This window comes from Balaenoptera borealis, assembly GCF_965194805.1.
Source record: "Balaenoptera borealis genome assembly, chromosome: 17".
Classification (NCBI taxonomy): Eukaryota; Metazoa; Chordata; class Mammalia; order Artiodactyla; family Balaenopteridae; genus Balaenoptera; species Balaenoptera borealis.
The window spans coordinates 24,946,987-24,968,584 of NC_138876.1; the positions used below are offsets into that span (position 1 = coordinate 24,946,987).

The 21,598-nt window shown below is 30.8% G+C and overlaps 1 protein-coding gene across 2 annotated transcripts in view; it reads left to right on the forward strand.

Annotated features, from left to right (window-relative positions):
* The window catches only part of CSMD3 (CUB and Sushi multiple domains 3), a 1,186,187-nt gene that overhangs the window by 447,619 nt on the left and 716,970 nt on the right, over positions 1 to 21,598 (forward strand). Inside the window, exon 7 of one of the 2 annotated variants that reach the window (XM_082364543.1) lies at positions 7,369 to 7,680. The exons of the other annotated variant lie outside the window; for it this stretch is intronic. Coding sequence (XP_082220669.1) covers positions 7,369 to 7,680 — 312 coding nt within the window. The remainder of the gene's footprint in view (positions 1 to 7,368; positions 7,681 to 21,598) is intronic. 2 annotated transcript variants of the gene reach the window in all.

Consider the following 21,598-nt stretch of genomic DNA (forward strand, 5'->3'; position numbering starts at 1 on the left):
GGAACACTTATAATTAGTAAAAAAATGGCAACCCCCCTGCCCTCCCCAAACTAGAAGGCCATTATAGAAGGAAATAAAGGATAAACATGGATACACTGAGATAGCAAAGTAAGCAGGACTCAGGGACATAATGAGCTAGGTCAGGATAAAGCCTTCTTTTATTTTTTCTTTCAACCATGATATGTATAAAGGGTAACTCCACCAGTTCCTTTCCCTTACTTCTTTCCCTTCCCCTTCACAGTACCAAATATCATTATAAAATATTTTTTTGGAGGGAAAAAAGTGCTGGAGAATGGAAGAAAAGGGAAACACTACCCTCATTTGAGAAAACACAAATGAAAGAGTGATTTATGTGTTCTTAGATGTCCCTTCCTCTTTTCATTACTTATGTTCTAGCACATGCAATATTAATTGCAGTTATATTATAATTATGCTTTTATATTGTTTAAATACATCTGAACAGGTCCAATTTCTTTCTTATATTTATATCCTTAAAATACGTTTAACACTCAATAACTACTAATTAAACATAAGATGAAATGTTTATATTTTTGAAAAATAAGAGAGAAGTACATTTATCCACATTCATTCTTCCCTCATATATATATGAAACATTCAAGGGGAAGTGAGAGATATACATGTATAAGACATGAATTCTACTTTCAGAACATCATTAATACATATCAGTTGTTAGAAGCAGCAGTGTTCTGAAAGTGAAGGAGTTCCTTATATTACACTTTGGAATGAAAGATATGTGGTGTCCCTTTTTGCTAACAATGCCTTTAAATCTTCCATGAGAACTGGCAGCTACTCCACAAGATTTTGTGTGGAAGGAAATTAAACAAGTGTGTGTTAAGTTACATTTTGTTTGTTTTGGGGAAACCCAGAATGTGTCCTTCTAGTTTTGCTAAGAGATAAGAGCTGCTACAAGAAAGAGGTCTCAAAATGCAGGATTCTAGGAGATGGTTTTAGAAAAGTGTGAAGGGACATTCTATCCTTTTATTCTTAAGAAATATGACAAGGATGTTGTGAATCTTACTTCAAAGCTAGGTGTTCAAGTTTTATTGCCAGTATTGTGACTTTATGGATTAACATTATGCTTAGTTACACAAAAAAGGCTTCAGTTTGCATTTTGTGAATATTTATTCTTGTGAGTGGTGTGTGTGTTTGTGACTGGGCACATTAAAATAAAAAAAAGACACCTTGTACCTACCACTATACATTGTTGAGACTTCCAAAAATGTATGAAAAGGAGTGATAAGATGCTGACGCTTCGTTTTGCAACTTCACTTTAATCAACTAGGTGAAGCAAGAAATGGCTCTTTGAGACAGAAAATCTTCAAGACTCATACAGCCCTCTACTTAAATTTTCCCTCGCATGAGCTTACTATATTTTTAGTACTAAGAAATTAGATGTCTCTTCTCTCACATTCTGTGACAAACTGTGAGGACATTTAGTGTAACATTCATAGATTTATACTATATAACATATATAACATATGTTATATGACACATATATGTATTTACCATATATACACATATACATATATATGTGTGTGTGTATATATACACACACACACACACACACACGTAGTTTTGTTGTGGTAGACCAACAGAGTACTCTCTGTATGCTTTCTAAAACTTGGTATTTTCTATGTTTCATTTAGATAAAGATATTTATGGTTGTTTGGCATGTGGGTTTATCAAAATTGCAAACATTTCAGAATATGGAGTTTTTATCTTGTATATAAACAACTTGGCATTAGCACATATTTTGTTGAATATTTGTTTTATAATCATTTATTTACTCACAGTAAGTGTGGATTTAGTAAATGTATCACTAAATCTTGCTATCATCAGTTTCAGCTTAGATTGCAAGTATTTATTCATTTAAGATCACTTGCATCTGATAAACAATAACAAGTCCACTTGCAAAAGTTAATATTGGTGTCCCTATTTAATGCTTAAAAATTTAGATATAAATATATAATATAAATATAAATATATATCAATATGTCAGTGAATTCAGAAAGACAATTTTTATTTAAACTCTTAGTTCTATTTTTAAATTAATGTGTACCTAATTTATTTAATTAATTCATGATTGTAGAAAATCTGTTACTTGAATTAGTGAGATCAACTTCTTTCACATTTCATTGTATCAGAAATCTGGATTTAGGGGACAGCATTTTTGCATTGTCATGTCATAGTTTAATGGCTGAATGGTTTCTTTCTTAGAGGTGCATCTTATAATTAAGAATATCTTATATTTATTTAATGAGATGTTTTAAGATCATAGTCTTATTTAGTTTCAAAATAAATGCAGCATTTTAATTTAAAATCAAAACTTTTTAAGACCAATATATACCTGCTCTTTAAAACTAAATTAGAAACTAATTTTTTCAGGATTTGTCCATTTATTTTCCTAGTCAGAGACAATTTTATATTAGGTAATGACTAATCAAAGGTAGATTATTTATATTTTTCCTACAATTTAAAGGCTACTTTCTATTTGTTTACTCATCTCTTCTATAAATTGAATATTCATAGTACACACACATCCACCAGATTATACTATTAAATACTAAGCTATACAGATTTTAGAATACTGGAATTTATAATGTTTAAAATGCAAAATACTTATTTTCCCAACTACAGTATGCTTCCTAACTGTAACATGTAACATGTATCAAAGCAGTGGCTTTGTTTTACTTCACCCCCTCATATTTTAATTAGTTTTCAAGAGTCCTCATTTATTGACACTTTCCTGTAAGTTTCATGTAATATTAAATGAAAGAAGAAATACAACATACAAATTAAAATACATATGCTAAAATTTATAGAATATCTAAATGATGACTCATATAGAATTGCTGCATTAGTTGTATTTATATTTTATTTTGATGTTATTTTGTATATTTTTTCTTTTGCATGTTTTCATGTTAAATATGTTTATTATATTTTTCTTCATTATATATCATTATGCCACAAAATTATTCAATTAGGATTATTTTGTTATTTAAGCTTTTATTCAAATGTTTCATTTGAAATGCTAAAATCAATGGAACAGAATATATGTCTTATATAAAATAACATGCCAAATATAAATATCTAAAAGCTACTTCTGTGGATACGCAGTTATCTTTAACATGTACTTGTATAGCTGTATGCATTTTGGGACATCCACTCATATCTCTAGCAAAATATTCTGTTCTTTACGTCTGTGATGAGTTAGACAATAATTACAAAGCAATATAGCATAATTAAAAAAAAATCTGTAAGACTAAAATTTTAATCAAAATGAAATTCAAATTCAATTTTTTGAGTTTTTATTTAAGACACTTTCTATTATGTGTTTATAAATCGCTTTACATGAATTATGCTTATTAGTACCTTGCAGATTGTTGAAATAAGAAAGCCTTCAAAAATATAATTTTTATTATGATACATAATAAAATCCAAATTTAATTATATAATTTAATTGTACTATTATATAAATTTGCCAATTTACATGTGTAACACATGTCATTTTCCATTATCATAATTCCAAGAGGACATATAGTTATGATTCACAGAAGCATGCTTATATGTGTAAATCATTTCATTTTATTTTTGTTATATTTGGAAATGTTTTATTAAAATATTAATAAAATTATATTTTAGATGTATTTATATTTTAAACATCACATTTATAATATATCTCTAGCAAGTTAATTGACAGGGTAATCTGTTTGTGATAAACTACATCTTGTATACATGGTTTTATTTCTAATGAAGAATGGGTTTTTTGAATGTACATTTTATTCCTAAATTTGGGTTGTATGTCTTGTAACATGCATTTAATACTGTGCTATTAAAGATAATGCTTACATAATGGTGTAGCATACTTAAAATATTTTAAAAGAAAGTAAGTTATAGTTTAATATTGAATTAGATATATATTTAATATTGAATTGTTGCTATATATAATCCTAAGCCTTTTTCCAGCATTGGCAATTTCCTCATAAAACAGTTATGTATGCAGAAATGTTGAGTATTTTGAAACTGTTAAATGATGCATTTTGACAACTTAAAAATCTGTTTCACACACTGCCAATTTAAAATGGTACCAAAATTAGTATTCTAAATTGGTCTACATTTTAAATAAAATGATTATACAATATATGATATAATTGTATAGTGATGGATGATTCTATTGCCTTATAAAGGAAATCAATGTTTTTTATAATACCACTACATATATATGTATATATAAGTGCCTAACTAAATTTAGATGCACTTCTATTTCCTGCCATTATGAGATATATCTACTTTTTACTCTACAGAAATTTGAACATTCTAAATAAATCCATTTCACACTAACATTGTAAACTATCATGGTTTGGGAATGTTGACACAAGTCTTCAAGTAACTATTACTTATGCATTTAAATCTTCAGATTCCACACTTTTTCAGTGATGTTTTTGAAAGTTCAAAACAAAACCATCAATTTTTCCTTTCTTTGGAATTATTCTTCATTTCATTATACTGTTTGACCTATGATTTACCATGTTAAAAATTATAGTCATGTTTCATTCATGAAATTTATCCTCTTTATTATTGTTATTATTAACAATAATAATTAGAATTATTATTAAATTCATTCATTCTTTTATTCTTTCTTTTGAGGGATATTTCTTGAGCATCTACTATGTACTGGGTACTGTCCTAGATACTTGAGATTCAGCAATGAATGGAATTTACAAAAATCTCAGCCTTCAAGGGTCTTGCATTATAGTATGGGGAGGAAAAATTATGAACACAAAATATAAGTAAAACATAAGAACTGGTTAGTAAAATATCTGGTTGAAATATATAGCTAGTTATACAATGGTTATTAAATAAATGTTTTTTAATGCTTTATTCAAATATTACACCCTGTTCTGCATTCAGGTTAAGAGAATAATACTGAATATTCACTACCAATAGTCAGAATAGAACTCTATTCTGAAGATTTTAAGATTGGGAGTGCTAGCAAGTCCTGGATCTAAACGCTACTAAAGATCACTTCTAACTCACAAATTTGTTTAAGAACTGTATTTATCCTTTGGGGTCTTCAAAAAACGGGTGTTTGGAATTAGTCTGTAGATCTTAAAGATTAGTTATAGAAGCAACCTGGACACATTCCTAAGAATTACCCCAGATTAATTTACCCAAATACAAGAGATTATTTAGGATTAATTGTAATGACCTTCAGTGATGAAATATAATAAATAACTATTCAGTTTACTTCCTTGTTAAAGGTAGAAACACTGAGATTTGAGAGAGTACAAATTCCATTATTTTTTATACTTTTAGATTGCATTTAGCAACATATGTTTACAGTTAAATGCTTTCCTTTTTGAAACTAAACCTGAAAGCCTGGAAATTATGATAAAGTCAGGAAAAGTTCTAAAGTATTAGTTTTTATCCTGATTTCATACTTCCTTTCAAAAAGAAAGGTACAATTAAACAGAATAATATGGATCAGGTACTGATCCATTTTTATAGTAATGAGCACATGAACATCAAAATGTCTGATTTACCATGAGGTCAGTTACTGAATGTTAGTAATGCACGTGTAGTTATTGCTTAATCATGTGATTAAAGAAAACCCTTACCAAATATTAGCTTAGTAAATATTACTGGCCAATTTGCATAACCAACATGCATCTAGTAGATTTTAATATTCACAAAGTAACTTGGATGAATATTCAATAGCAACTTTTTTCTGATTAATGCTTTACAGTATATTAAAAGTCTTTAAAATAATCTGGTAATTGTCATACCTCATTTACCCCTGCCCACCACAAAATACAATCATTTAATTTTTTGAATTTGTAAATCAAATTAAAATGATATGAAAACACAGGCTGGAAGAATTAGTAACAGACATGTGCTCTTTTGCTTGCTTGTGAATGACAGGGGTTCATGTTTGACTTCTTTTTTAAGTTTAAAGCAGGAAGCCGAATTACTAGTCCTACTAAGCATCTGCCTACGGGGTGGGGGAAGGGGAAGGAGGCAGAACATGCTCAAGCCACATTACGTGATATAGCTGTTTTTTCTCTCGCAAAATGAATAAAATATCCCCATGTATTTTTGTCTAAAATATCTAAATATACATTGTGGACAGAATTTTGAAATGCAGTTTATTGAGAAAGCAAATATATAAAAACATATACCACTCATTGGCTTTAAAAAAATACTCAGAAGTTTTCTAACCAGGACATGATTATTATTCCTAATTAGTAGCTGTTCCTCCAAAATTCAATATTTTTTTCTTAAGCATTTTAGCTGTCAAGATCCTTCTAAGTATATCTTCATTCCGTTTCATGCTTCTATTATAAAGTTACATCTTTTTTCCTTATGTGAGAATTACGTACTACCAAGCACAATCTTTGAAAAAGTTTAAGTGAAAGAAAAAAGAAAATCCTAATTTGATACCTTTAAAACAATTTTAAAATTATAGTGAAACTTTAATAAGGTTAAGAATGTGGAGAATTACTGTGACATGCTTATGAGATATTTGGAAATTTTCAACCTGTTTTTAAAGCTAGTTTTGTATGAATAAAATTTCCATGCTAATAATTAATTTTCAATCATTTCTAAATAAAACAATTTGTTTAATTTTAACTAGTTGAAAATTGGTTAATCTCAAGTTTTATTTTAAAACTCTGAAAAATATTACCCAACTTCCAAAACAACCTGGTAAATTCTAAAGTATGTATAGCTCATGACATTGAATATTTTATCACGTTGACTGCTTTCTGGCAAATGAGGTTAAGATAGACATTTACATAGAGTAGTTTTGCAGAGCTTCATTTTTTAAAATCATTTTGTTTTCAGTTTGGCTTTGATTTTTAAATTCTCCTTTCTTCACTTGTTTGTCTTAAAATAGAAAAATTTGATATTTTTCCCAGAAATCATGAAGTGATATGGCACAGACTATTCAAAGCATACTTCTGAGAAAAGTGTGGTTACACAGTTACCCATTCTGTCAAAACTTGTCACTTGCCAGGCATTTGTTGCTAAAAAATCATCTGTAGATAAATAATGAATAAGATTGATTCAGGGCCATGTAAAGGGTTTACTGTTTCACCTTTTTCTCCCTAATGTGTTACAATTAAAATGTGATATATTTGTGTATAATATCCATTCATAGGTTGATTGATATAGACCAAACATCAGATCTGGTTACTTCACATTTTAGTGGCGTGTTTGTGTTTTGCCTTTTCATGTTTGATAATACTTAAGGTGATAGAGGGAATATAATTTATTAAACTTATCAGAAAAAAAAAACAACAAAATTTAAAAGAAAAAGTTAGCATCTAGTGCTACTGTGTCCCACAGGTTCTTCTCCATTGACCCACACTACCTCCACTGGTGAGTTAGAGGAGCATAACAGGACTACCACTGGTGCTATTGCTGTTGCTAGCACATCTGCAGATGTTACTGTATCCAGTGTTACAGCTGACACCATCCATAGACTTTCCGAGGAACAGCGAGTGCAAGTAAAGAATCTCAGAAATTCAGGTCTGGACCCCAACACATCCAAGGACGGGCTCTCTCCTCATCAAGCAGATACACAAAGTACAAGGAGAAGACCAAGAAATGCTGAACAGATAGAAAGAACTAAAGAGCTTGCAGTTGTTACTCATAGAGGTATTGGATGTTATTTTACTTGTGCCCATTTAGTTACAGGCAAAGCTATATTTTGGTAATGATTCTAATTAGAGAATGAGCTCAAACAGAGCCAAGATGTAGGAAGTGAAAGAAAGAGTTCAAAGTAGCTGAAAAATATAGACAGTAACAGTCAGAACCTGAATAATTTGAAAGTACAAAAATTAGAAAAAAAAACAAATAAAAATGCAATGCAAATGTTGGAGGGAGGAGGGAGTAAAAATAGAAAGAAAATAGTGCATAAAGGATAGTAAAAATAAGTACTAAATACCTGTTGCTTATTACATACCACTTATGGTATTGAGATAACATGAAAATAAAAAAGCTATTTTTCTATTAATAAGTGCACATATTTACTGATTGATGATTTATCCCATGGAGTAATTTTCATATTTGCATGAAATTTTTGTTACACAAATGTTAATTTATTATTGAGAAAATAGATAATTTGATTAGGAAAAATGAAAACATTATGTCTGGTGATTATTTTATATAGCTTATTCTACTATTTCTGAATTACCTATTGCCTGACCCGTATGACTGTAGTGAGAACAGATTTCTCATTTTGAAAAGGTAACAGTTATTCATTGATATTATGACTCCAAATTTAATATTGCTTAACTTCCTACTTTAATTTTTAGAGATAAAAATACCACAGAGCCAAATCATATATTGGTAATTTTCTAATCAATTAATATAAGCCTATCATTTACAAAATTAGGAAGTGTAGCAAGTTTCTTTTTCTCGGTAGCAGGTTTCATTGAACAGTTTAGGAAAAAATTAGTGTAGTATCAGAAACTAACAAATATATATTGATATATGCATCAGTGGAAATATTAATTAATTGCACATTAATATTTGGAGGAGAACAAAATATCTACTCCAGCTCTATTTCCAACTCATAATCATATATTCTCCAAAACGGCTATGGTTTACGTAATATGGTTATACATGGTTTAACATGATATAAGTAATAGAAAACCATTCAAATGCTTAGTACACACTAAGGAGAAAAATCAAGACATCTTTACATAAACTGATTGAAAATCATACAGAAATATCTCAGAAGCTCATTTCCATCAGAATTCATACTGAAAGTACTTACTTTGATTCTCTTTAATAAGAAGCGTTCTAAAATGAATTCTTGGGAATTCCCTGGTGGTCCAGTGGTTAGGGCTCCATGCTTCCACTGCAGGGGTCATGGGTTCAATCCCTGGTTGGGGAACTCAGATCCTGCAAGCCGCGTGGCATGGCCAAAAAAAATAAAAAATAAAAAAATAAAATGAATTCTTAGCATGTGACAGTCTCCTTTAAAGGATTAAAATGATATCATCTTGGTTCTCTATTCACTCTCCTACCATGAATATTTCCACTCATGTGAATATAGGGATCATTATCAAATTTACGATTTGCTTAATCAAGTAGATTTTCTTATTACCGGGAAATAAAAAATGTGTAAATATTAATGAAATATCGATTAAGAAAAAAGCCCTTCAATTTAGTATTTTCACTCTCTTCAGAAATTTGCATGAGCTAATTAACATTAACAAACTTTCCTGTATTCATTCTATTACTCACTGAAAAAGAGGCAGGTAATTTTCGGACATAAGTTTATTATTTATCAACTAATAATACAAATGCCGCTTCAGCCAAAGTTGCCATCAGGTGATTTGAGAAACTCTGATGCTACAAATTAAATGTTTTGTGAACTTGAATAAATAATTCAGATTGAAAAGAGAATAAGTAGTTGTCAATTTTTAGATTAAATAATGTGATTTGAAAATTAATCTAAAATTTGAAGTACATTCAGCTAAATTTCAATTAAGCATCAAGATTACATCCTTGGTAAATTCCAAATCAGTGCTCAAATTTTCTCAAATGTTGTCATAATCTCCCAGTGCTGTTTTACAGCATTCAGAACATTTAGACCTGTTTCACATATATTCTTTCTAAAATAGTGTTTATGGATATGATATTCATTCAATGCTGCCATCTACCTTGGTCATAAATATTTTTAATCATTGATGTTTAAATTATGTTTACAGAAAACATTTTGAATGTTATATTCATCATTTTTTAGTGACTTAAATTATTATACTTTCATCAAATCTTTATTTTAATTAAAATTGGTCCTTCTGACTCTTCTTCAGTAACCTGCTATTTCAGTGATTTTAGTTGGCTCATTACCTATTATATTTGACACACAAACTATTAACATTTGGGGCAAAAAACAATGTCAATGTTAGAAGTAAAGGAAACCTGTTATCCTATATCTATTATGCTTTTTAAAAACCTCAATATACAGCTATATTTTCAGACATAAAACAGTCCTCGAAGACTTAACTCTAAGCAGGACCAAATTTCTAAATAAGAATTGGCTGACATGAAAACAGTATTCTTTTTAAGAATAATTTCAGTTCAGCCAGCATGTCTGAAATGCCCACTGAGCTCTGTTCTGTGCGAAATAAGGATGAATATTACATGGCCCCTTCTTTCAAGAGAGTGAGATAGAGTGGAGAATATAGAGAAATCCATCCTGGTGGGACAAGGAAGATTTTGTAAAGCTCATGGCTGAGCAGAGCACTAAAGGAGTTACAGGATGCATGTAGGCAGTGAGTCCTTTAACTGACATTTTAGATGAGTCAGTAAAAATAATACAAAACTAACTTGCTTAATTTTTCTAGATATTTTAGAGAAAAAATAATTCTTGTTCATCTATTCCATTCTGCACAATATAGTCAGAATTACCTTTTAAAAATGAAAATCTAATCACTTCATTCCACTGCTTTAAAGCTTCCACTGTTTTCCCAGTGACCGTGGGAATAAAGCCAAGACCTGATGATGACCCATGGGAACCTCTATGATCTGGCTTTTTGCGTATATCTCCAAATTCATCTTTCTCACAGTCATTCTTTATTTTTTTGGCCCAAAATAATTTCCTTTAGTTTGTCAAACATACCATGTTCTTTTCTACCTCAAGCCACTCCCATAAGCTATTCCTTCTTCCTTTCAACCAAATCATTCTAATTCTCTTTCCAAGATTTAGCTTAAATTGTTGTAACTAGCGACTTTAAGTTCTGTAAGGTAAGGAGTGGATGGGTCTTGTTCATGCTGCATTCCCAGTGCCTAGAACAGCTTCTGACCCATAGACATATTTAGATAATATTTAGTAAACTGATGAATAAATGTTTACAGTTTCACCAGCTAGAGTATTCACTCAAATGACTTGAAGGCTTAAAATTATATTCTTCAATATAATCAAATATCCATGTCTTTCAGTATTAAAGATAACTATTTTGTTACAGTTATAAAAACCAGTGTTTTTAATTACTTTGAAAGGCAAAAGTATTCTCATGTACTTACAATAAAATATTGCTTTTTTATTATATTACCACTTCAAAATTCACAAAATAAAACTAGATATAAATGCCTTGTTTACGCCCTTTTCACATTTATAAAATCAAAGAAAATTTATAAATGAACACAAGAAAACCATAAATTCAATAAATTTCATATGAATAAATATTAATGTAATACAATGGATATTATTTTACTGAAATTAATTACCACCTAAAGCATATATACAATAGAGATTGTGATAGCATAGGTTTGTTTTTATGTATACAAGTGTGTACAGTTTTGTACTGTGATAATTTGGCATATTTCATCATGTTTCTCTATTCACACTGCAATTAAACTTTCATTTTTATGATGTCTTTTGATCATTGCTAATTCCTAATTTGTCTATTCTCAATAACTTGAGGTAAAGTACTTATAGTTTACACTATTACCACTATGAAAACAAAGAAAGCATAGACACTGAAATTGCTCATAGTATTTGGTACTTGTGAGTGTGTAGCTTAAAAAATCTATGTATTAATTTATGATTAATTAAATCTTAAATCACTATAGTTAATTATAAAAGCTGCACAATTAATAATTTGAAAAATAACTTAGAATATATATCAAAGACATTTTCAATCCCAAGAGGGTATTGTTCCAATTAATTTTTCCTATAGTACTATAGTTAAAACATCAGTAATTCAACTTAAGTTATCCTCTTAAAAGTTTTTTTTTTTTTTTTCACTTTCTACTTGTTCTCAGTAAAAGAAAACTCTTTCTTGGTTTTCTCCATTTAAAAAGAGTCTTTAACGTTGAAATATAAACAAGTAAAAGAGAAAAATACTGATAAATAATGTTGACTTAGCTCTTCTTTAAACAGTGTATTAACACTACAGTTTCCTTTATTAGTGCCCAGTAGACTTCAAAATGAAAATTCAGCTTTATTGACTGGATTTTAGTCCACTTTTGTCACCTGCTATGTGTGAGACTCTTTGCAGGTCACGTGAACTATTAGGGTTGAATTTCCCTATCAGTAAAATAGTATCACAGTATTACATTAGGGTTATAGTGAGGATTAAACACAGTATTAGGTGCAAATGCCAAAAAATCTCAAGTATTTTCTCCCAATGGAAAGGAAAAACCAAATTGCCCACCATTGCTGGTTAGTTTTGAGGTCAGAGAACTAGGCTGAGTCTGTACTCTATCCCTTATTAACTATATGATCTTGAACAATAACTTCAGCTCCCAAACCTGCAATTTCTTAGTAACTGAGAATACCTACCTCATAGGTAGTTATGTGAAAAAAATTTAGCACAGTTGCTGGCTTATGTTCCACAAATAGTAATTGTTATTATTTTTATTATTCATCAAATATGTTTTAGCTCTTGCTATGTACATGATATTGTGCTGGATAGTAGACATATAAAAATGAGCAAAGCAGGCTGTGCTATGATGTAGTCTATATAACTTTAAAAAAAAAGAGTAATTACAAGCTTATTACGAGAAACACTGCCATAGCAGTTGTTTTGAAATGTTATTGAAGAAAGGAGAGGGACTGACTACCTCTAAGTGTGGAAGTCAAGGAAGGCTGCACAGAGGATATTTGTACAAATTCTTGAGAGATGAACAAAAGTTTCAAACTAGTAAATTGTGTTTATATTGCTAAGATGTATAAAGAATGCTTTGAGTAGATAGTGCTGAATAGAAATATGATGAACCTATATCAAAATAAATAAAGTGTTCAACTTTGCTTAAAGGAATATTTACAGTCATATAAATAAACCTAAAAACAATTGATATTTTTAGCTTATTGATTATACAGATGTTTAAAATTAGATAACATAATATCTAATGATATTTTAAATTTTATCAGAATAGTTTGTTGCTTTATGATTTCTTTTTGAAATTATTTCTTAATATTTACTTAAAATACCTTTTTCAGCAATCTCTAAACCCCATAGTTTATTATTATAGCCCTAAGAGATTTCAATTCAAAGTTGACTTATAATAGCGGGACATATGTAATATGATTACAAAATTATAAGTAAAGAGTCCTGAATTTCTAGGATTATATTTTTTTAAATAGATGGTCACTTTCAGATCATCTACTACAACAGCATTATTTTTATACAGGAAATTGTGGTCTGGAAGAGGCCATATGAAAACCCAGTCTTCATATTGCTAAACTAGTATTCATTCATCCTTCCATTTACTCATGGTTCAAAAGGGCCTAATGCAAATCCTTTTATTAGGTGATATTAAGGTTAAAGTAATATAGATGACAGCCATAGTTGGGTTTTCTTCCTCAAGAGGTTTATACTATTATACTAAGAGGTTATACTATTAAAGAAAGTCATTAAAATGTGTTTTACTCTAGGTAGGTTTTTTAAACATTGTTTTTCTTATATATTGTGGTGGAATGGTATTTTTTTTTTTTTTCAATATGTAGACAAGTTCTGTCAGCTGTTAATGAGCAGCCATGGTAGTTGCTATTTTCATGTAAAAATGTGAATATATTCTTCTGGAAAAGTTCCCATATACATTTATAATAATTATAAGCTCTCTTTTATTGTTCTTCTTAGCAGAAATTTAGATGACTATATCATCTTGTGGAGTCAAATATGTGTCATAAGCATTTATAGCCATTGCCGCTACTTGTTTTGACATAGTGTAGTCAATTCTTCCATAGTATATTTAATAGCTAATGATCATATTAATAGGATCAAGCAGGGTTTTAGCTTAGTTTATAAAGTAACATGAAATTATGTTTAACTGAAATTGAATATGATGTAGAGCCCCCCATAATGGCAGCATAAAAGAAAACCTATTTTAATTTACCAGTTTGCAAGTAGAACTTTTTATTATTTTCAGCTTTAAGGTAAGAGTAGTTAATTCAGCATAAATTATTCATTTTAGGTCAACAATTTTAATCCAGACAAAAGCAGGAATTTTTAAAAATTTTATCTTAAGCAGTAGTTTTTCAAGTAAGCTCATCTGAACTTTTACATTGCCCAACAAAAAAGGGAAAACAATATACTATCAGACTTACATCTACACTAAATTTCCAGTTTATTTCAGAAGTCAAATTCTATGATATGTAAACATTTTGTTTAAAACACTGGACCATAATATGACAAAAACTCTATTGTGTGGAAGTAGCAGTTCTTGGGTACCTAGTATGTGCCTTTCACTAATAGGCTATTTGGCCACATGTAACTATATATTTTAAATCTTTTCAGCAGTTTGCAAGCAACTAGTACTGTTTTCAAAATTTCTGTTAATACTGTATAGAGTATAAATTTGTAAATTGAAACATTTTTTATTAATCTTCATAAGCAATATCACAGTGAGGAAGTTAGTTTATGGGTGGTTACTTAAGTCTTTGTGGATACAGATATACGTCCATCAGGTATCAGGATTTATTGAACATATTATCTCTGTGCTTAAACGTATGATAAATTCAAAAGAAATATAAGATATGGTCTCTATTTTCAAAGGAAAATTTGTAGAGATAAGATAATAGAGAAAAATTATTGGTCAATTCTAAGAGAAAGAATTCTACAGCATGATATATGAGTGAGGATGAGTTATAGCTGTCTTTAAACATGTGATGTGATATGTTATATGTAGGAGAGACCAAACCTGTTCTGCCATAGGTTGTAGAACTTAGTGTATGAAACCACAGGAAGGTACAAAATATATCATAGAGAAGACTTTTCTAACATTGAATTTTGTTCAAATATAGACTGTGTGCTTCAGAAAACAGTAAATTCCTAAATCACTAATAAGGTATTCAAGCATAGCTTGATAGACAAATTGGGTATTTAGAAAGCATTAAACATCAAAGAGTGTTGAAATTTTATGACTGTCACTGTCCCTTATAATCCAAAGTGTCTATGAATCTATCCAGAGATCTTGTATATTAATTAATGTATTTATCATCATCGTCTATTTTCTCTTGATGTTTGAATTGACATGGACTTATCTTTATGGTTATCTCATTGTAAAGCTAGTGTTAAAACAACCATAGAAGTGGCTAACACTACAATCAAGAAAGTTAGATTGTCACTCTCCTTATCCCAGTAAATGGAAACTCAGCCACATAAACGTTTTTCACAGGACCATTGCTGCACATTTGCCTTAAATTCCAAAAACTCTCCATTTGAGGATCTAACTCTAGATTGCCTTTTAGGTAGTGTCCAAAACTACAGAGTTATTTTCTTCAAGACTTTCCTTCCTCCCTTCCTCCCTTCCTTCCTTCCTTCCCTCCCTCCCTCCATCCCCTCTCCTTCCCTTCCCTCCCCTCTCCTCCCCTCCTCTTCCTTTCTCTCCCCTCCCCTCGCCTCCCTCCTTTCTTCCTTTCCTTTCTTTTCTTTATTTTTTTGTCTCTATTTTTCCTTTTCTTTCTTTCTGTTTCTTTTTTCCTTTTTATTTCTCTTTCCCTTCCTCCTTCTTTCCTTCTTTTTATCCATCCATCCTTCCTTTCTTCCTTCCTCTCCTTCTCTTCCTTACTTCTTTCCTTCCTTATTGCTGTCTTTATTTGTTTCTTTCTTCAACAAAAGTTCACTGACTACTTGCATGTCATATTTTCTTCTAGTTCCTTATTATACAACATTGAACAAATTGAACCCTGCTTTTTGAGTTTATATGCAAATAGGGAGAAAAAGACAAGCAAATAAACCAATAATTACCTGATGGTAGCAGAGATGTCAGAGAAAACAACTAGCTAGAAAGGGCTTGAGTTTTTCTTGCAAAAAAGAAAGCCTGAGGTGCCTGGAGTTCAGTGGACAAGAAAGAAAGTGGAGATCAGGTGGGAAACCGGCAGGAACTAGACCATATAGGCTCTTGAGGCCTAGGTAAAGAGTTTTATTTTAATGTAAATGAGACAGGAAGCCATTGGTAGGTAGGCTGTATATTATCTAATGTAACTTTTTATAAGACATCATTTTAGCAAGAAATTACATAAGACATTTTAAGTAGGTAGGAACAGGCAGACAAATTAGTAATGTATACAGAGGTGCAATTAATGGTTGATAGAGATTTTAGAGTCTAAATCTTAGACTATGCTTCTCAAACTTCAGTGTAAACACAATCACCTTGCAGTCTTACTCAAATGCAGATTGTGACTTGATGGGATTGGGATGAGATCTGAGATTCTGCATTTCTAACAGACTGCAGGTTCTGCTGATATACTGAATAGCAACAATTTACATGAGGATTATTATTATGGAGAGAGAGCAGTACATACCAAACAGTACCTGATCTTGGTCCACTCTCCATGAGATCTTGTTCTCCACTAGAAGAATCACAATGTTGATAAACTATCTCAGAAAATATAGTAAAAGCTAAACTTTAATTCTGTAAGAATGACTCTAATGGTGGGAAATTAATGAGTGGAAAGGATATTTTAGGGCAGATGGATTTTCCGGATCAACCTTAATGACAGTAATTAATTTTGTCAACTCTTAGGAATGACTGAGCAGATTACATTAGTTATGATTTTACTGGAAAAAAATCAATGAATGTATGAATAAATGATAAAAGCATTCCCAAGTCAAATTTTAACTCATTTATTACTTTTAACTTTTACCCTAAATCTACACCTTAAAATTATTTTTTAAAGTGTGTTATCGAATAACAGAAAAAACAAGGTTTTACTTTCCCTTTATTTACCATGTTTCAAATCTTTGAGAGTCTGATAGACAGGAGCAAAACATAATGAAAATAAGGATAAAAAATTGATTGCCAAATCAAAAATTTTCATGATTGAATAAATAAGCATTATCTTCTATTTTATATAAATGACGAAATTGCACTTGCCTGCTTGAATTCCCATGTCCTTCTTTATGAGAGTAACTGATGTATTGATTTTCATGCATGTTTAGCATAATAGAATAGAAAATTTGACATTTTAAAATTTAGTTACATATGATTTTTGTAAGATCCTTTCATTTATTAAATTAACTCTTAGCCCTTTTATGTAAGAACTTTGACATTGTTAAAGTAAATACATATTTAATAGATAGGGAACTGTTAACCTTTAGGTGGGTGTACTACATATAAATATTGACTATTGCGTTCTTTATCAATATCTTGTCCTTTTTTGTTGCTTTTTTCACTGTTCTCTTGACTTTTTTCCTAATCATATTATTTTGTGGAAAATTGTGTTAATGTTGATATTTGTAGCAATTTAAAAATCCATGTCCAGAAATGTATCAATTTATGATTTAAATACATAATTATTTATTGAATATCATCTTCATATTTCATTTCCACATTTCATCACATTTGTGAAATCGTGAAAACATTCATAACAGTAAATATATTTTTATATTTCTAATTCTTTTACATTTTATTGAATAAGTTATTTTTAGGGAGAAAGAAGAGAAAAAATAATATGTTAGAATTTACTCGGTAACAGATTTATACAATTTTAAAAGGTATTGGATAAAAATACTCCAAATGCCTGAGGATCTTTATGACAATATCAAGCAGTGAAAATTATTTTTTTCACAAATGACGTATCTGCAGATAATCATTTTAACAGTTTTATTCAGTGCTACTCCTTAAGGCATGCTTTTGAGTTATCCCTTTGCAGAGATTTTAACAACTTCTGATGACCCAGTGTTTTTGTTTTCCTTTAAGTAAATCTTAGGAAGCATATATCTTTTAGCATTAACTGCAGCCATCATCTTGTAACAATGATCTTATTTCATAAATTGTATTTTTTCAGATTTTCAACCCCATTGTTATGCCCACCAATAATCATTAATCAGACATTTTGATAGCTTATTCTTTACATTAACATATTATTTCTCATTTTTTATAGAATGAGCAAACAAGGGGAAATAATAATAATATGTAGAGCTTAAAAGGGGCGTCTTAACTTTAAAGGACAGAGATGGCAATGGTTTTATGTGTAACTGATTTCCGCAAATGGTTATCAGAGCTAATTATTTTGCCTGTGAATGAGATGATCACAATGTGAGCTTTGTGACTTTTAATATCTTTTTCCTTGTTAAAATATTTTGAAGGGGTTAGACTTCCTATCTGTGCTCAAAGCTGGTGCCAAAGTGGACTCCTCTGCCTTTTGGAGTATGAAGAAATGGTCCTATATTAGAGACATTTTTATCTTGTTCGGAATTATTTCAGGGTATTTTCACCCACTTTTGCAACAAGCTGCTTCCCTTGCATGTAGTTTTCTAGAGCATATGGCTACCCTGCTGTGCACAGAGTGAAATCACATAATTAAGCTTTACAATTTTAGGAAGAGAAGAACCTTAATATATGGCAGAACAGCATGGTGTTAAGTTTGGGTAGATCATATAGTATATTTTTCTCTGCATATGTAGTCATCATTTGTATTCTAAATCATGGACTATTGTTTTTTAGTGTTGATGCTTGATTGTTCGTTGTTTAAAATAGTCTTCAAATGGCATTTCTTCATAATACCAAATGGGATTAAAGTGTGAGAAATTTCTAAGTTGATTTTATCCAGAGTCCAGAGAAGTTAGAAAATTTTCATTTAGTCGGCTTACATCCGGAGGAGGGTGTTGGTGGGGGGTGGCAGTGATCATCAACTCTCCTGAACTTTCCCATTAGAAAGGAATGCAGCCAAAGTTGATTTACTAAAAAGACTATGCTAATTTGAGTTTCATCTAGCAGTTGGCTTTTGCTACACCTTTTATTTCATCTGTTTATACTTTTAAAATAAGGCATTAAGAAGCTTTACGCCATGGGATTATGCCTGGCACTATCAGTTAACAATTAATGTTATTCAGTATTCAGTATTAAATTCAGTTAATGAAGCTGGTTCTGCTCCATACTAAAGTAAACCATGCTTAAAATCAGATATTATTGACTACTTAAATTTATCTATTATTAGCATTGCATTAAAAAAAATGAGGATAGGGTATACTAATCCAATCTATTTGTGATTTCCCAGGGCATACCCTTGGGAGTTCTGATTGGATATATGGCATGCTGTTATTCATAGTCAGGTGGTGGTGTAGTTGCTAGGATGGGTGTAGTTCAAAGTCAAATGAGTGAATATATTTTAGTAGTATATGTATTGGGCAATCTACTTAGCCCTTCTCCATTTTTACATCTAGAAAGGAGGGAAATAATCTCATTTTGAGTGGCTATTTTGTGGTTAAAATAAGACAGTAGGCAGAGTACCTATGCTTTAGACACACAAACAATAAATTATATTGTCCCCTTCTTGAGTCTTTACAAGAAGAAAATACACTATAGTTACATAAAAATTTTATCAGGTAAAGATATGTGAACAAATTAAGGAAACGATTAGCACAGACTTTTAAATTTCTTACATAGCTTATTTCCTTAGAAATAAAATATATAGTCTAATGCAATATTGATAGAGAATTATGGAAACAACTGATATATACAGCTGTATTTAGCTCTGTTCATATAGATCTCATGTATAAGTTGTTACTAAAATAATGCGCAGCATTCCAGTTTATCTCGGGTTTCTGTTAGTCCCACATTTTTTTTTTCTTGCCAGTTTTACCCTTGTTTCAATTACTCTCCAACCTCAAGAGAGCCAACTCACTATCTCCTCTCTCCTTGTGAATTCCTGTCTTCTTGAGGAGATAATTGCTAGAAAAGAACATAAGATGTGTGATCTAGATGTCAAAATATTCCCTAGGAAACAAGCAACCAATGGTAGAATGATGAGCAACAGCCATCCCTATTTCTACTTAGATATTATCTGTTTAAGTATATGAGTCATTATAGACAACTTAAGAGATGATGTTTAATATAGTATCTGAAAAATCAAATTTCTAATGATTTTCTTGTGCCAGTGGTATATCCATTAGTGTCCTTTGGGAAACAGTTGAACATGGGCTAATTCAAGGAAGGTTCACTTACAAAGGGATTATTTCTAAATGAGCTGATGTAAAGGAACCACAAGGGATCATGCAGCTAGGGTAGTAGCAGCTGGGCTGTCACCATTCCCAACCCAATGGGATGAGGGAGGGGAGAGATGTTGGACAGAGAGATATGTATATCAGTCTGTCATGAAAGGACTGGTAACCTTCAGTTAAGGGCACATTTCCAGTCAACATAATGGGAGGGACGCTGCAGGATAATCCTGATCTTACTTTCCTCCCTCCCTCCATCCTCCTGCTGGAATTCTCCAGAGGATCAGAGAGTCTGTTGATAGAGTCTAGAGCATCTCAAACTTAAGTGTTCATAAGAATCACATAGTGGTCTTGTTAAACTGTAATTTTTAATTCAGTAAGTCTGGGATGGGGCTTGATAATCTGCTTTTCTAACAAGTTCCTAGGTGATGCCAGTGCTGCTAGTGTAATGCCACAGTTTGTGTAGCAGGATGTAGCCTATGCAGATCAACCTCTGTACAAAGAACAAGGAGGAGAATAGGTCTGGAAAGGCATGTGGACAATATAGTTGGGCTATGAGGAAAACATAGATGGGTTATGATGAGAGTGCTTTGTGGTCTTAAATAGCCATGAATTTAGCAGCATAACCCTGTATCAGATACACTGTCAGAGTCTATCTGTGCTTGTTTAAAACAATCCAGGTAGTGATACCAAGCCTTCATGAAGAACTTGGATGAAATATAATAATCTGAAATCAGAAGGATGAAGGAATATTGCTACTTATTAAAGTAATGACATTTTCTGGATATTATATTTAAAATTATTCAGTGTTCTTAAATTTGTAATGGAAGAATATATTCCACTGCCATCAGTCATGATACTCATGAATTGTGGTCACTCTTATTCAAGCAGTTGGCCTCTTTCCCAATTAGTCTCGTATTGGAAGGCATTACATTGTAGATAAGTGATCTCTGACATTGTGCATAAAACAAATATGTGACATAAAATTACCTCATTTATTTTGAATTAGAAAACATTATAAACTTGAAGGTATATTTTTGTTCTTGAGGTCATTTGAGAAGTTTTGCCTAATGTTCATGTTCTCTAAGGCATACATATGAAAGCGAGAGTCATTCTAAGCATTAAAAAAAAAAGAAAGAAAAATTGAGTATTATTTTTCATGTTACACTTTATAGTAAAATTATATTTGCTAAAATTAGTGAAAAGAGAACAGAAATTAAAATAAAACAAGCATGAAATAATTATCATTCAAAAAATATGAGCTATCAAAACAAAAAAGGGCATAAGAAAATGATTGAATTGAGTGGATCTTAATATTTAACTGCAGGACTAAACATGATTAAAAAAAGTTCATTTGAAGCTGTCAGAAAATGAGGATTGAAATTTAATTAAATTGATGGCTGAGACAGTTTTAAAAGTGTTGAAAGTATTCGTGAACCATACCAATGGTAACTCTTCCCATATGGTGACTTTCAATATGCCAATTATAAGAATCCCTAAAGAGAATATATAAAATCCCACATTTTTCTTATAATCCTGACATTTTACTGCACACCATAACTGTAAGACCTGTTACGCCAAGCATTGCTGGTGCATCTGCTGGTACCTACGTAAGTGTTATGGATTTCTGAAGTTGTTCCATTTCTGGAAGGGAAGAAAGCCCACATACAGAA